The 18,025-nt window shown below is 36.4% G+C and overlaps 1 protein-coding gene across 4 annotated transcripts in view; it reads right to left on the reverse strand.

Moving 5' to 3' along the window:
• Positions 1-798: 798 nt before the first annotated feature.
• The window catches only part of LOC138328092 (deleted in lung and esophageal cancer protein 1-like), a 38,959-nt gene continuing 21,732 nt past the window's right edge, over positions 799-18,025 (reverse strand). For 3 of the 4 annotated variants that reach the window (XM_069274708.1, XM_069274706.1, XM_069274707.1), the window contains 12 exons: positions 17,739-17,809; positions 16,982-17,113; positions 16,196-16,213; positions 14,353-14,567; positions 13,866-13,979; positions 13,616-13,713; positions 13,271-13,349; positions 12,548-12,736; positions 11,791-11,937; positions 10,972-11,125; positions 9,992-10,115; positions 799-2,242 (listed from right to left, as the gene is read on the reverse strand). In XM_069274708.1, coding sequence (XP_069130809.1) covers positions 2,119-2,242; positions 9,992-10,115; positions 10,972-11,125; positions 11,791-11,937; positions 12,548-12,736; positions 13,271-13,349; positions 13,616-13,713; positions 13,866-13,979; positions 14,353-14,567; positions 16,196-16,213; positions 16,982-17,113; positions 17,739-17,809 — 1,465 coding nt within the window. In that variant the 3' untranslated portion in view covers positions 799-2,118. The remainder of the gene's footprint in view (positions 2,243-9,991; positions 10,116-10,971; positions 11,126-11,790; positions 11,938-12,547; positions 12,737-13,270; positions 13,350-13,615; positions 13,714-13,865; positions 13,980-14,352; positions 14,568-16,195; positions 16,214-16,981; positions 17,114-17,738; positions 17,810-18,025) is intronic. The other variant, XM_069274709.1, reaches the window with a different exon arrangement.

Raw genomic sequence — 18,025 nt, forward strand, 5'->3', positions numbered from 1 at the left:
GTCCCCTAGTAGGTCACGTTGTGTCTCCAAGTGGATCAAATAAACTGTTCCCTAGTTCATCTACTTAGATGTCACAAATAGATCAAGTCAGCTGTCCCCTTGTAAACCAGGTCAACTGTCCCCTTATAGATCAAGTCAGCTGTTCCCTAGTAGACCAGGTCAACTATCCCCTAATAGATCAAATCAGCTGTCCCCTATATATCTAGTAGACCAAGTTTGTTGTTTTCTAGAAGACCGGGTCAACTGTCTCCTAATAGATCAAATCAGCTGTCCCAAAGTAGACCAGGTCAATTGACCCCTAATAGATCAAGTCAGCTGTCAAGTCAAACCTAGAAGACAGAATCAACTGTTTTATATAAGACAAAGTTTGTATTCAAGCTGACCCCTGCAGAAGATGCAGTGTATCATGCTGTACAATTATTCAAATAAACATGTATTTGATAATTAAAAAATATATTATATTGGAGTTACACAGAATATTGTTTTCCTTGCCGTTTTTTGAAAGAATCATATAAAAAGACAATGAAAAGGGTCCCCTACATTCAATCAATACATCATATAGTGAGATATAGTATGGTGAATAAAAATTACTTTGAAAATATAGCTTCTGTTTTCTCTAAATTGATTCCATCTTACGTAAATGTATCTTCTATAATGTGACGTGTTCAAAAGAGGTCCAGAGGGCCAGTGTAACTCGCCTCTTTGATATGTCATTGATACTACTTTCATTTCCGTCTTGTATTTTAGCTTTTAGACACATGTTACTATGTTATTCAGTTAAAGGTAACGACAAAAGCATTTTCACTAATTCAAACATCTTTTATAATTTTTATTTTAAAATCAAACAGTTTCAATATCAGGCTATATATTTATGATTTTTACAAATAATAACACAATAGCAGCAAATATATAAAAAGTTAATTAGAAAAGAGAACTGAAGTATACAAGCTGTATAACTAACCCAGCAGCCCCCACAATCCATTTAAGTCCCTTTTCATTATCCTCTTTACACAAGCAATATTTCTAATGAACCAGGGCAAAAAAAGGAAATTCATGTGAAGAAAATATTCATGTGAATTTGATGTTGAAAAAAAAAATCACATGAAAAAATATTGCAGGTGTAGGAGTCACCAAATATATAGCCATGTTTCAAAAAAGTTGACATTCTTCCAACACCAGACTCATTTAGGGATGTGCCCGGTTTAGGTGGTGGAGCTTAATAATCACAAAATACGTCCATAAAAATTACACTTTTGTTCAGAATAACCAGCCCGAGTATGGTTCTTTATAGTCATTGATAGTAGTCATAGGGACGCTTGTTGTAGTGTATCAATGGAAAAATATACAGGTTTCCCTGTTCTTCAATTCATTTGGGTATAACATTTATCGATAAAATTAACTGAACATGAAACTACATCAATCATAATGTACTATATAGTGTAAAATAAAATATTGGACGGATATACAACGGATTATACTGCTCATAATTAAACAATAAACATAACCAAGGATTTGTAAGTGAGAAGGATTCGTGTCTGTCTCTTTACATTACTAAACACCACGCGAGACGCCTATAAACCGGGAATACAAACCGTTTTTCTCAACAAATACTTGTCTTATCGAGTCAAACGAAACACCAATGTAAAGTTTATTAAATTTCACAACGTTTATAACTTGTTTTAAGGACGGAAGATTTAGAGGCTATGTCCTAAACTTTCGTTAAAAAAGTACGACAGCTAATGAAATGACGACCCGCTTCAGAAAGTAAAGACGGTAACCCTCACACCCGCAAGCTACATCAAAGGCTGCGCTGGTGGATATCAAAGGAAAATCAGTCATCGCCCAACGTCATGGTCAGTGCACAAACACAAAAGCTCCTGCCTTGTACTCCCCCCAAACCCAGTGTGACTTATCCTTCTCATATACATCCCTGACATAACGTAAAATAAAATAAATTATCACAGGAAACATGTTTAAAAATTTTCAAAGATAGACTGTTACACATTCAGTTTGGCATCGTGTCATCCATGAAAAGATCCTTAAACATTCAGTAAGGCTGTCCTAAAAACCTTAAACGTTGAGTACATGTATGGCTTCATATTGACCGTCGTTAGATCCTTAAACATTGAGTATAGCTTCGTATCGACCGTCGTAAGATCCTTGGCCCTTGATTACAAGTCTCTGTGGCTGTTCGCCCAACACGCCCTTGAAAGCGAACACTGCTTCATAGTATTCTGCATGTCTACAACACAACAATCATTTTGCATGTCAACACCAATCCCACTTTATCAACAAAGTTAGTAATCTAAACCAAAGCTCTTGAGGGTTCAAAATTTCAGTTTCAAAATAACTTCATGTAGATTTGTTTTCACACATTGCCAGTTAAATGAAAATTCTTTTTAATGTTACCGAGGTTGATATTAATTCAAGGAGATTAACATTTATAAAATTCCTTTGATCGCAAATTTCATGACAAAAAACCCATGCAATGTTATTTTACAGTATATTTAAGCCATAAAACAGACAATACAATAGAGAGCAGTATTTTCAACCATTACATGCTATCACTGATCAGTACTGACTTGGCAGTGAAGAAGACACGTAACAAACACTGCTATCACTGATCAGTACTGACTTGGCAGGAGAGACTAGCTATCACTGATCAGTACTTACTTGGCAGTGAGAAGACGTAACAAACACTTGCTATCACTGATCAGTACTTACTTGGCAGTGAAGAAGACACGTAACAAACACTTGCTATCACTGATCAGTACTTACTTGGCAGTGAAGAAGACACGTAACAAACACTTGTTATCACTGATCAGTACTTACTTGGCAGTGAAGAAGACACGTAACAAACACTTGCTATCACTGATCAGTACTTACTTGGCAGTGAAGAAGACACGTAACAAACACTTGCTATCACTGATCAGTACTTACTTGGCAGTGAAGAAGACACGTAACAAACACTTGCTATCACTGATCAGTACTTACTTGGCAGTGAAGAAGCCGCAGAACAAACATTTGCTATCACTGATCAGTACTTACTTGGCAGTGAAGAAGACACGTAACAAACATTTGCTATCACTGATCAGTACTTACTTGGCAGTGAAGAAGACACGTAACAAACACTTGCTATCACTGATCAGTACTTACTTGGCAGTGAAGAAGACACGTAACAAACACTTGCTATCACTGATCAGTACTTACTTGGCAGTGAAGAAGACACGTAACAAACACTTGCTATCACTGATCAGTACTTACTTGGCAGTGAAGAAGACACGTAACAAACACTTGTTATCACTGATCAGTACTTACTTGGCAGTGAAGAAGACACGTAACAAACACTTGTTATCACTGATCAGTACTTACTTGGCAGTGAAGAAGACACGTAACAAACACTTGCTATCACTGATCAGTACTTACTTGGCAGTGAAGAAGACCGTAACAAACACTTGTATCACTGATCAGTACTTACTTGGCAGTGAAGAAGACACGTAACAAACACTTGCTATCACTGATCAGTACTTACTTGGCAGTGAAGAAGACACGTAACAAACACTTGCTATCACTGATCAGTACTTACTTGGCAGTGAAGAAGACACGTAACAAACACTTGCTATCACTGATCAGTACTTACTTGGCAGTGAAGAAGACACGTAACAAACACTTGCTATCACTGATCAGTACTTACTTGGCAGTGAAGAAGACACGTAACAAACACTTGCTATCACTGATCAGTACTTACTTGGCAGTGAAGAAGACACGTAACAAACACTTGTTATCACTGATCAGTACTTACTTGGCAGTGAAGAAGACACGTAACAAACACTTGTATCACTGATCAGTACTTACTTGGCAGTGAAGAAGACACGTAACAAACACTTGCTATCACTGATCAGTACTTACTTGGCAGTGAAGAAGACACGTAACAAACACTTGCTATCACTGATCAGTACTTACTTGGCAGTGAAGAAGACACGTAACAAACACTTGCTATCACTGATCAGTACTTACTTGGCAGTGAAGAAGACACGTAACAAACACTTGCTATCACTGATCAGTACTTACTTGGCAGTGAAGAAGACACGTAACAAACACTTGTATCACTGATCAGTACTTACTTGGCAGTGAAGAAGACACGTAACAAACACTTGCTATCACTGATCAGTACTTACTTGGCAGTGAAGAAGACACGTAACAAACACTTGTTATCACTGATCAGTACTTACTTGGCAGTGAAGAAGACACGTAACAAACACTTGCTATCACTGATCAGTACTTACTTGGCAGTGAAGAAGACACGTAACAAACACTTGCTATCACTGATCAGTACTTACTTGGCAGTGAAGAAGACACGTAACAAACATTTGCTATCACTGATCAGTACTTACTTGGCAGTGAAGAAGACACGTAACAAACACTTGCTATCACTGATCAGTACTTACTTGGCAGTGAAGAAGACGCGTAACAAACACTTGCTATCACTGATCAGTACTGACTTGGCAGTGAAGAAGACACGTAACAAACACTTGTTATCACTGATCAGTACTTACTTGGCAGTGAAGAAGACACGTAACAAACACTTGTTATCACTGATCAGTACTGACTTGGCAGTGAAGAAGACACGTAACAAACACTTGTTATCACTGATCAGTACTTACTTGGCAGTGAAGAAGACACGTAACAAACACTTGCTATCACTGATCAGTACTTACTTGGCAGTGAAGAAGACACGTAACAAACACTTGCTATCACTGATCAGTACTTACTTGGCAGTGAAGAAGACACGTAACAAACACTTGCTATCACTGATCAGTACTTACTTGGCAGTGAAGAAGACGCGTAACAAACATTTGCTATCACTGATCAGTACTTACTTGGCAGTGAAGAAGACACGTAACAAACACTTGTTATCACTGATCAGTACTTACTTGGCAGTGAAGAAGACACGTAACAAACACTTGCTATCACTGATCAGTACTTACTTGGCAGTGAAGAAGACACGTAACAAACACTTGTTATCACTGATCAGTACTTACTTGGCAGTGAAGAAGACACGTAACAAACACTTGTTATCACTGATCAGTACTTACTTGGCAGTGAAGAAGACACGTAACAAACACTTGCTATCACTGATCAGTACTTACTTGGCAGTGAAGAAGACACGTAACAAACACTTGCTATCACTGATCAGTACTTACTTGGCAGTGAAGAAGACACGTAACAAACACTTGCTATCACTGATCAGTACTTACTTGGCAGTGAAGAAGACACGTAACAAACATTTGCTATCACTGATCAGTACTTACTTGGCAGTGAAGAAGACACGTAACAAACACTTGTTATCACTGATCAGTACTTACTTGGCAGTGAAGAAGACACGTAACAAACACTTGTTATCACTGATCAGTACTTACTTGGCAGTGAAGAAGACACGTAACAAACACTTGCTATCACTGATCAGTACTTACTTGGCAGTGAAGAAGACACGTAACAAACACTTGTTATCACTGATCAGTACTTACTTGGCAGTGAAGAAGACACGTAACAAACACTTGTTATCACTGATCAGTACTTACTTGGCAGTGAAGAAGACACGTAACAAACACTTGTTATCACTGATCAGTACTTACTTGGCAGTGAAGAAGACACGTAACAAACACTTGTTATCACTGATCAGTACTTACTTGGCAGTGAAGAAGACACGTAACAAACACTTGCTATCACTGATCAGTACTTACTTGGCAGTGAAGAAGACACGTAACAAACACTTGTTATCACTGATCAGTACTTACTTGGCAGTGAAGAAGACACGTAACAAACACTTGCTATCACTGATCAGTACTTACTTGGCAGTGAAGAAGACACGTAACAAACACTTGTTATCACTGATCAGTACTTACTTGGCAGTGAAGAAGACACGTAACAAACACTTGCTATCACTGATCAGTACTTACTTGGCAGTGAAGAAGACACGTAACAAACATTTGTTATCACTGATCAGTACTTACTTGGCAGTGAAGAAGACACGTAACAAACACTTGTTATCACTGATCAGTACTTACTTGGCAGTGAAGAAGACACGTAACAAACACTTGTTATCACTGATCAGTACTTACTTGGCAGTGAAGAAGACACGTAACAAACACTTGCTATCACTGATCAGTACTTACTTGGCAGTGAAGAAGACACGTAACAAACATTTGCTATCACTGATCAGTACTTACTTGGCAGTGAAGAAGACGCGTAACAAACACTTGCTATCACTGATCAGTACTTACTTGGCAGTGAAGAAGACGCGTAACAAACACTTGCTATCACTGATCAGTACTTACTTGGCAGTGAAGAAGACACGTAACAAACACTTGCTATCACTGATCAGTACTTACTTGGCAGTGAAGAAGACGCGTAACAAACACTTGCTATCACTGATCAGTACTTACTTGGCAGTGAAGAAGACACGTAACAAACACTTGTTATCACTGATCAGTACTTACTTGGCAGTGAAGAAGACACGTAACAAACACTTGCTATCACTGATCAGTACTTACTTGGCAGTGAAGAAGACACGTAACAAACACTTGCTATCACTGATCAGTACTTACTTGGCAGTGAAGAAGACACGTAACAAACACTTGTTATCACTGATCAGTACTTACTTGGCAGTGAAGAAGACACGTAACAAACACTTGTTATCACTGATCAGTACTTACTTGGCAGTGAAGAAGACACGTAACAAACACTTGTTATCACTGATCAGTACTTACTTGGCAGTGAAGAAGACACGTAACAAACACTTGCTATCACTGATCAGTACTTACTTGGCAGTGAAGAAGACACGTAACAAACACTTGCTATCACTGATCAGTACTTACTTGGCAGTGAAGAAGACACGTAACAAACACTTGCTATCACTGATCAGTACTTACTTGGCAGTGAAGAAGACACGTAACAAACACTTGTTATCACTGATCAGTACTTACTTGGCAGTGAAGAAGACACGTAACAAACACTTGCTATCACTGATCAGTACTTACTTGGCAGTGAAGAAGACACGTAACAAACACTTGTTATCACTGATCAGTACTTACTTGGCAGTGAAGAAGACACGTAACAAACACTTGCTATCACTGATCAGTACTTACTTGGCAGTGAAGAAGAACACGTAACAAACACTTGCTATCACTGATCAGTACTTACTTGGCAGTGAAGAAGAAGAGTACACAGTAAACAACACTTGCTATCACTGATCAGTACTTACTTGGCAGTGAAGAAGACACGTAACAAACACTTGCTATCACTGATCAGTACTTACTTGGCAGTGAAGAAGACACGTAACAAACACTTGCTATCACTGATCAGTACTTACTTGGCAGTGAAGAAGACACGTAACAAACACTTGCTATCACTGATCAGTACTTACTTGGCAGTGAAGAAGACACGTAACAAACACTTGCTATCACTGATCAGTACTTACTTGGCAGTGAAGAAGACACGTAACAAAACACTTGCTATCACTGATCAGTACTGACTTGGCAGTGAAGAAGACACGTAACAAACACTTGCTATCACTGATCAGTACTTACTTGGCAGTGAAGAAGACACGTAACAAACACTTGTTATCACTGATCAGTACTTACTTGGCAGTGAAGAAGACACGTAACAAACACTTGCTATCACTGATCAGTACTTACTTGGCAGTGAAGAAGACACGTAACAAACACTTGCTATCACTGATCAGTACTTACTTGGCAGTGAAGAAGACACGTAACAAACACTTGTTATCACTGATCAGTACTTACTTGGCAGTGAAGAAGACACGTAACAAACACTTGCTATCACTGATCAGTACTTACTTGGCAGTGAAGAAGACACGTAACAAACACTTGCTATCACTGATCAGTACTTACTTGGCAGTGAAGAAGACACGTAACAAACACTTGTTATCACTGATCAGTACTTACTTGGCAGTGAAGAAGACACGTAACAAACACTTGCTATCACTGATCAGTACTTACTTGGCAGTGAAGAAGACACGTAACAAACACTTGTTATCACTGATCAGTACTTACTTGGCAGTGAAGAAGACACGTAACAAACACTTGTTATCACTGATCAGTACTTACTTGGCAGTGAAGAAGACACGTAACAAACACTTGTTATCACTGATCAGTACTTACTTGGCAGTGAAGAAGACACGTAACAAACACTTGCTATCACTGATCAGTACTTACTTGGCAGTGAAGAAGACACGTAACAAACACTTGCTATCACTGATCAGTACTTACTTGGCAGTGAAGAAGACACGTAACAAACACTTGCTATCACTGATCAGTACTTACTTGGCAGTGAAGAAGACACGTAACAAACACTTGCTATCACTGATCAGTACTTACTTGGCAGTGAAGAAGACACGTAACAAACACTTGTTATCACTGATCAGTACTTACTTGGCAGTGAAGAAGACACGTAACAAACACTTGCTATCACTGATCAGTACTTACTTGGCAGTGAAGAAGACACGTAACAAACACTTGCTATCACTGATCAGTACTTACTTGGCAGTGAAGAAGACACGTAACAAACACTTGTTATCACTGATCAGTACTTACTTGGCAGTGAAGAAGACACGTAACAAACACTTGTTATCACTGATCAGTACTTACTTGGCAGTGAAGAAGACACGTAACAAACACTTGTTATCACTGATCAGTACTTACTTGGCAGTGAAGAAGACACGTAACAAACACTTGCTATCACTGATCAGTACTTACTTGGCAGTGAAGAAGACACGTAACAAACACTTGCTATCACTGATCAGTACTTACTTGGCAGTGAAGAAGACACGTAACAAACACTTGTTATCACTGATCAGTACTTACTTGGCAGTGAAGAAGACACGTAACAAACACTTGTTATCACTGATCAGTACTTACTTGGCAGTGAAGAAGACACGTAACAAACATTTGCTATCACTGATCAGTACTTACTTGGCAGTGAAGAAGACACGTAACAAACATTTGCTATCACTGATCAGTACTTACTTGGCAGTGAAGAAGACACGTAACAAACACTTGTTATCACTGATCAGTACTTACTTGGCAGTGAAGAAGACACGTAACAAACACTTGCTATCACTGATCAGTACTTACTTGGCAGTGAAGAAGACGCGTAACAAACACTTGCTATCACTGATCAGTACTTACTTGGCAGTGAAGAAGACACGTAACAAACACTTGCTATCACTGATCAGTACTTACTTGGCAGTGAAGAAGACACGTAACAAACACTTGCTATCACTGATCAGTACTTACTTGGCAGTGAAGAAGACACGTAACAAACACTTGTTATCACTGATCAGTACTTACTTGGCAGTGAAGAAGACACGTAACAAACACTTGTTATCACTGATATCAGTACTTACTTGGCAGTGAGAAGACAAACTGTGATACTTGGCATAAGAAGACCGTAACAAACACTTGCTATCACTGATCAGTACTTACTTGGCAGTGAAGAAGACACGTAACAAACACTTGTTATCACTGATCAGTACTTACTTGGCAGTGAAGAAGACCGTAACAAACACTTGTTATCACTGATCAGTACTGACTTGGCAGTGAAGAAGACACGTAACAAACACTTGCTATCACTGATCAGTACTTACTTGGCAGTGAAGAAGACACGTAACAAACACTTGCTATCACTGATCAGTACTGACTTGGCAGTGAAGAAGACACGTAACAAACACTTGCTATCACTGATCAGTACTTACTTGGCAGTGAAGAAGACACGTAACAAACACTTGCTATCACTGATCAGTACTTACTTGGCAGTGAAGAAGACACGTAACAAACACTTGTTATCACTGATCAGTACTTACTTGGCAGTGAAGAAGACGCGTAACAAACACTTGTTATCACTGATCAGTACTTACTTGGCAGTGAAGAAGACACGTAACAAACACTTGTTATCACTGATCAGTACTTACTTGGCAGTGAAGAAGACACGTAGCAAACACTTGCTATCACTGATATGGGTGATGTGCGCCTCTAGCTGTCCACAGTTCGGTGTTATCACAAATGTACTGGCAGTGCAACCAGGGGACATGGATTCTGTAAAAAGGATAAAACATCATTCAGAGAGATATGTCTTGCTGTAGATTTCACTGTCAATAATGATACAGAGAAGGCTCCACTAACATCAATTATAAGCTATAGGTGTAAGTTCAGATTCATACTCAAATTCCACAAAATATTTAATTAAATAGGCTTTGGTCTAAGGCTGAAAGAATGACAGATGTAATCATTCAAAGCAGCCGTTTAACTCTTTCCGTATTTTGTATTCATTCCAAATTCTATACCGTAAGTAGTTATTAGCATGGCTCCCAGGAATTTTCATGGAAATGTCGGCAAACCAGTGTGGTTATTGTGTGTTTATTTTATTTTTATCTAACCATGTACACAAAAATTACTTTTTTAATTATATTAAACTATATCAAAGTTTTCTGAAGTTTATACTTATAATACGATCCGAAGCAAAAGTGCCTCAAACCGCCATTTTGTTGATAATGATAAAGTTTGTTTGTTTTTTCTTATTCCTCTGACAAGAAAAAATTAATTTGTTAAAATAAAGTATTTATATAGCATCCAGAATGCTTGTATTGAATTTAAACCACTTTTCATATATCGCTGCATTGAAAATTCGAACATACTATGGAAATTAATTGAAAAAGAAAAAAGGTTAGGATACGGTATGGAAAGAGTTAAAGGAGGAGAGAGAAAATATAGATAAAGATAGATAAGAAATGTAAACATTGACAAGGACTACTGGTAAGTAAAAATTATTGCAAACCTATACAGTTTTGGTCTTTATCTATACCCAGGGAATTGAAACTGAGGCCTCAAAAGGGGGAGGGGCGCTTATAGGGACATGGGCACTTATTGGCGAATACGGTATGTAGAAACCTACCTGTCTCTACTGTCCAGTAACTGTGAGATGCGGCCATGTTGGAGATCAGAAGCTGTAATTCTCTCTGTTGTCCAACCAAACATGTCCCGAAATCCAACTCGTCCTTGGACAATGTAATCTGGGGTACCGACAGACTGGCATGTAGGGGCACTTTCTGTTGAAACAAAGATACGTATAGTTTGTGTAGATGTATTGATATAGTTTTTACATATGGAGATTGGCATCTGTCATCTAAAAGAACTATACAAAATTAGATTTATTAGAGATATATAACAAAACATTGATATCTTGTATCATGTACTTATGATATAAATAAAAGTAAAGGTAGACTACACTGCACAAAATCTTTGTAGATGTAGTTGAAATTAAGATATATTAAAGAATATTTATAATGTTTTTTTAATAACTTTGGTACAGTAGTTGTTGAAAGTCGATACATGTAAACATGCTTTCATTTTAAACTGGTCGCCATAAAAGTTACGATTATTGCCGAACGGAAGTCGGAAAGTTCATGACCCGTTTTCCGAAGAGTTCGGACAGACGTTACGTAGTTACGGTAGTCACATGACGTTCTCAGCAACAATGGTTACAATATCATCTAACTTCAGCTTGTTTGACTAAGTGGGACCCACCTACCGATGTTTAATATTTATTTGATTTTTATCGTACATGATTAAGCTATGTACTTGATATTTCGATATAATTAAGCTATTTACTTGATATGTTGCTATGATTAAGCTATGTGCTTGATATTTCGTTAGGATTAAGCTATGTACTATATATTTTGCTATTTTTTCATCCTCCTTAGAGCTATATTACCTGAACAGCTGAATTGTTAAACTCTACAATCAGATTGTCCCTAATCTCAATTTTCTGGTCCCTATTGCTTGTCTCAGAGTTTTCATTCTCCTTAGAGTCATCTCTCATATCCAGGAGATTGGTAGAGGTTTGGAAAGCAACTTTCACCTGCAAAATATAAAAGCTAATCTTTATTGTCTGTTCTAACTTGGTGGTGAGTGATTTAATTTACAAGAGGCCCATGGAGTCAAACATTAACTTCAGTTATTGAGTACATAAGTCACAAGGGCAAACAATAACTTCAGTAAGTATCAGTAAGTACTAATAAAAGTCACAAGAGGCCCATGGGGCCAGAACAGAAATCATAAAGTAACAAGAGGCCCACAGGCCTGTAAACCTAAGTTATTGAGCAATAAATTACTAAATTCAAAGCGTTTCTATTTCTGACCTATTTATCAGCGTCCCCCTCGCCCCTTTTTAAGGTGATATAATTTTAAGATTTTAGTTAATTTTTATTCATTTGAACATTTCAAAGATACCAAAATTATGACCTTGATTAATTTATGTGCATAATTATACAACAGGAATCTGTGCAATAATGACTATCTTTTAATGACGATCTTTAAAGTCAAATAGAAAACAGCAATTGATGAATACAAATGTAAAAGAGCAATCGGTACTGACATGATACATAGAATTGCAAGTAAACCACAATGAAAATAATCAACTTTTTGAAACCTGTTTTAACCTATCCAATCTGGCTAAGGTGTAAACTCACCAAAAGGTTGTGTTGGGGCCTCAGTGTCTGCATCTCTGTCTCCTGGATAGTGGTGGCACCAGCCCGGTTTGTGGAGGGATTCAACTCCACCAGTACAAAGGGAGGCTTAGTTATCAGTTTAAAGGTCAATGGAGTTTCTGTGTGGTTGGCAAGGACAGCACTGCAGACCTTCGAGCTCTCATCTAGTGTCTGACAATACAAGGATATAAGGTAAAAAGTTCAAAGTTAGAAGGTCATAGTCACAAGGCGATGGGTGAAAGGTCACAAATGGAATAAAAAATGTGAAAAGGTCAGAGAATCAGTCAAGAATATACCCAAATGATGTCCATAAACAGGAGCAAGCAATGAATGGTCACAAGGTCAAAGATCACAATATCAAAAATATTGTTACAAGGTCAAAAGGTCACAAGATAAGGAAAATAATGCCACAAAGTCGAATGACTCAAGATCATTAGGAAAAGAATGAAAGGAAAGAGGAAAAGGTCACAAGAGGCCCGTAAGTTTAATTTTAGTAAATTTTTCCTAAGAATGGATTGTTCGGAGATGTTTCCATACTTACTCCTAAAAGAGACTATGAAGACACATATCCTAATTACATCTAAAAGGTTTTAGCAGAAGATGACTTCAATTATTTTCAAAAGTATTATATGAATACACAAAACCTTTATTACTCCTAAAAGAGTTTATATCGTAAAGATTTATATCTTAAAATTGTGTACATACCCTTCCTCCTTCTAACAAGAGATCACTCATGGCCGCTCTGTACCTCATGCCTTCCTCGTCGGTGGGCTCAATGTTTAGACTATAACAGAGATCAGCATCAAATATTTAATTTCCCCTAAACAGATACTACCATGGGTAATTTCAAAACAAGAAGCCTTAATGATTTTCTGGGAAATCTCTGGAAACAAATAAATATATGGACAGACAGACTCATGGTAATTACTATACATAGAGGACTTTGCATTCTTATTATTCCCAAGATAGCATCACATATATTAGGTATGAGTTGATAGATTGTGTAAACTTTATTATTACTAAGAATTTTGAAAAGTTTTTTTAACTTACAGTGCAGGTTTAAGGTGAGCAGTCATATCTAGTCTCAGGCTCGACATTTCATAACCTTGGAGACGGCTCACTTTGTTTTCAGTGTGAGAGTTTTTATCCTGAAAGACAATAGAATAGAAATAACATTTGTCTGAAACAGACAGTGTACAAATTAAAACTCAATCTGATATCATATCATATAATGAATACATTGTACTACAATTGACTGTTTCACTGATTTATGCTTTACCCTGTTCCTAACAGAACTCACCAGACTCATGTAGCCAAGAGCATATCCAGTACAGTCCCTCTCTTCAGATACCTGGCCCGTTGGGGATGGGGTAAAACTTACATTTACACTGGCATTTCCCCTAGCAGAAATTATCTGAAAGACATAAGAACATGTGGTTTTTCTTTTTTCTTGTCTATGACTTTTGTTTGCTGTGATTTATTTTTGTGATTTACAGTTTTAAGCTCTATTGTAATTGTAGTCAGTTTTCTTTTTTCTTTATCTTTGTTTTCAAGATTTTTGGTTGAATGCAAAATATGCAATATCTATTTGCATACAAAAATTAGTTCAAAAGTTGGTTGTCACAGTAAAAATATGTACATGTGTTATAACAATCTTCTCTTTCATGACATTCAAACTGGTTCTTGTATGAATATGTCAGGTGTCACTCTATTTTCAACATAAGTTAAGAAAAAAGCGTGTTGTAATTGATAAATGAACCTGTCAAAATAAATATCAATGAACATACCATTTGCTTGTTTTTAATGTTATAAGGAGCTTCGTTGGGAACACCTTCATGAGAGCGAACAAAGACTGATGCGAATTTCATCAGAGGTTCCTGTGGAATTTCAGTAATAGCAGCAGGTGTATTGATAACTCGAGTTGCCTCCCTTGTGAGTGTCGGCAGAGTGTCCGGAGAATTTGGTATATACTCTGTTGGCATCCTCTTTGGCATCTCGGGCACTGTAAACATACCACATGATATTTTCTAACCAATCATTCTGCATGTAACTTCAAAATTACAGTTCATCTCACCGTTCATATTTTACACCAATCAAAATCAACCATACTAACCTATTGTTCAAAGGGACATAACTGCAATAATATTACAACAATCAAATGAATATGCTTGAGATACTTTAATTTGAATGCTTCAAAGCTTGTATGCCAATAGCAATACATCATTTACCCAATTCAGATTTTGTAGTTTTTTGTTTTCTCAAATATCCATGATTCATCCAACTTTTAATCAGTAGGTTACAATCATGTCCTTACAGACCTTCAAATTAAACAGTTCAATCTGCTATCAATGAAATATTGTCCATTCAATGAAAGGTTGTTTTTTTTTTTCAATATAAAACAAAATTATTATAAACATGATAAGCAAGTAAACACTGTGAAATAAAGGGAGACAATTCTGTATACAGATACAATATACACTGAAATAAAGGGAGACACTTTATCTGGGTAAAGTGAAACCTCACCTTACGACCACCTCAAAATTACGACCATCCCACTATTACAGGCACTTATTGTAAGTCCTGATTTTTTTCTCTTGATTCAGTATTACGATCACCTGCTATTCCATATTATGACTAGTTATCATTGTCACAACGGCCACTTATCAACGCTAATTGTGAAAGTAAATTTGTCTAGTTAAACGACAATACACTGTACAGAGAAATAATGGGAGACAATCTACTATAGATTGTAATTTAAATACTGTCACAGGAAAAGAAAGGGAGACCATTAAATAATTAAAATAAAAAATCTCTGTGAAGTAAGGAGAGACAATTCATTGTAAAATATAAACACAGTAATAAAAAAGGGAGATAATTTAATATAAAATTTTAACTTAGTAAAATATAGGAAGACAAATCATTGGAAAATGTAAAACACAGTAAAATAAAAGGAGACAATTTATTGTAAAATGTAAATTTAGTAAAATAAAGGGAGAAAATTCATTGTAAAATTTAAACTCGTCAAAATAAAGGGAGAAAATTCACTGTAAAATGTAATTTAATCCCCTGTAACTTGGAAATGAGAATGGAAAATTCTGTGAGAAAGGGAAATAATTCATTGTAAACTGTAAACACAATGAAATAAAGGGAGACAACCCACTATAAATTGTTATTTGAATACTGCCATAGAGAAATAAAAGGAGATGATTATATGAAAATTCAGAGAAAATTCAGTGAAGTAAGGGGAGGCAATTCATTGTAAATTGTATACACAGTGAAATAAAGGGAAACAATTCACTGTAAATTGTCATTGAAATACTGTCACTGGGAAATACAGGGAGACAATTAAATGATAATTGAAAATTCTGTGAAGTAAAGCGAGACAATTAATTGAAAATATTTAAACACAGTGAAATAAAGGGAGATAATTCTAAGAACCTGCAGTGAGATAACGAGCGACAACAATATTGTTACACATGTACATACAAACAAGAATTCTTAGTACATGCAGGAAAGGGAGGCAATTTGAAACATGCAGTGAAAGAAGACATTTCAATCAAATCTCAAGTGTTACCAGTGAATTGGGAAGAGTCTTAAAAAAAAAATATGATAAACAGTCTTAGTTCTTACCAGGAGTCTGCTTCTCATCTAAACAGGAATAAGGTCACAATAACATAAAAACATCTACCAACAATATTCTAAATGTAACAATATCATAAGATATAACTAAAGAGGAACAAGGTCACATAGAGATTGAAATTCTCAATTGATCAGTACAATCAGATATACATGTATATCTAAAGAAGGACAAAGCACAAAACAGAAATTAAAGCCTACAAACAATTCTAAATCACTGACACATATCAACAGACATTTAGATATCTAAATAGTAAACAAGAGGCCCAAATGGCCTTAACAGTCATCTAACAGCCATGACAAACGATTTGAATTTTCAAAAGGTGACTTTGGCATCCATCTTGGAGTCACAGATGGCATAACGGTTTTTTAGGTGTCAAAAGAGACTTGGGCTGCCTTTCATTTACATTCATACAGATTTTCAGCACAAGTAGTACTGACGAAGAAATGTGATTTTCAAAATGGTGTCTGTGGCAGCAAGACTGACTCAAAAGTTAAAACTTGACCAGAATCATTTCCAACAATTTATTTTCAGCTAAATAACACTGGTAGAACTTGCAAAGAAGTTCCGAATGTACATATATTCTTACGACGTCAGCTATTTTGGCCATCTTGGATTTCAGATAAGTCCAAAAAATAACACCACTTGGTCGGGATTATCCCAGTTTCAGCTTGATTGCACTGGAACAACTCAAAATTCAAAATGTGTTTAAAAGATGGCGGTTGTGGTGGCTACAATGGGATCAGGGCCAGAGTTTTGTCTGCTATTTATTTACTTACTTTTCCATGGTGGGATTATTTCCTTGCCATTTTCATCTCGTTTTGGGAAAGCTTCACCGAAACCAACAATGAAGTCCAGTAATTTTGTATCCCCCTCCTCCAGGTTGTACAACTGCCAGTCCAAACGTATATCTGAAAGAAGGCCAAAGTCATCATAGAGAGGAAATTCTATGAAGATATCATAGAAATCTTAACTTAAATTAACAACATTTTGTGAGTTTATTTAAAGGTAGAAAGAGTAGATCTATTTTTTTTAATTTACCTTTCATTGTTTTTACATCAATACAATGTACTAGATCTATAGAAATGATAAAGATCATGCTTACTATTGACATTTTCTCACTTGTTAGGTAGATATGTAAATAATTAAAAATGCTCCACCGCCAACAGAGCATAAATGATATTCATCATTTGAACAATAATTGGTGTTTAATCGTGTATATATATATATGCCTAAAAAAAAGATACATTTAAGATAAATTCATTTATTTTGCCTTTGGTGCATGAGCAATCAGTACTTCGTGCCACGGAATTTTTTCAGGATGCAATTAATAATTTTTTTATATTTCTAACTTGAAGTAAAATTAGAATCTCAAACTTTTCAATGATGGTAATAATATAAAGTAATTAATACTTGTAACTGAAGACAATTACTATATCGTCTGCTCCTGATTTTGATAGTGAAAAATTACCATTTGACAGCGGTAGAGCATCTTTAAAGAGTAGATTAAGTGATCTTTATATATGAATTTATTACCAAAGGGACTTGTGTTGTTGATTCTCATGGTGCGACTTGTTGGTGCTACGCCAGAAATGTGAGTCCCAAACCTGTAAAAAAATTAGAAGAAAATATTTTATTCTATTGATTATATAAATTACATACTTTTTCCTACCGCATACACATAGATAATTTGGTTTGTGGTGGGTATTGCAGAAATGAGGTCCTTTTGAGACAAAATGCAGTCCCTCTATGTAAGTATAACACATTTTCAGAAAAAATTGGGATCCTTTTCATTTTCTATGCTGGACATTTAGGTACAACCT

This window comes from Argopecten irradians, chromosome 7 (genome assembly GCF_041381155.1).
Source record: "Argopecten irradians isolate NY chromosome 7, Ai_NY, whole genome shotgun sequence".
Taxonomy (NCBI): domain Eukaryota; kingdom Metazoa; phylum Mollusca; class Bivalvia; order Pectinida; family Pectinidae; genus Argopecten; species Argopecten irradians.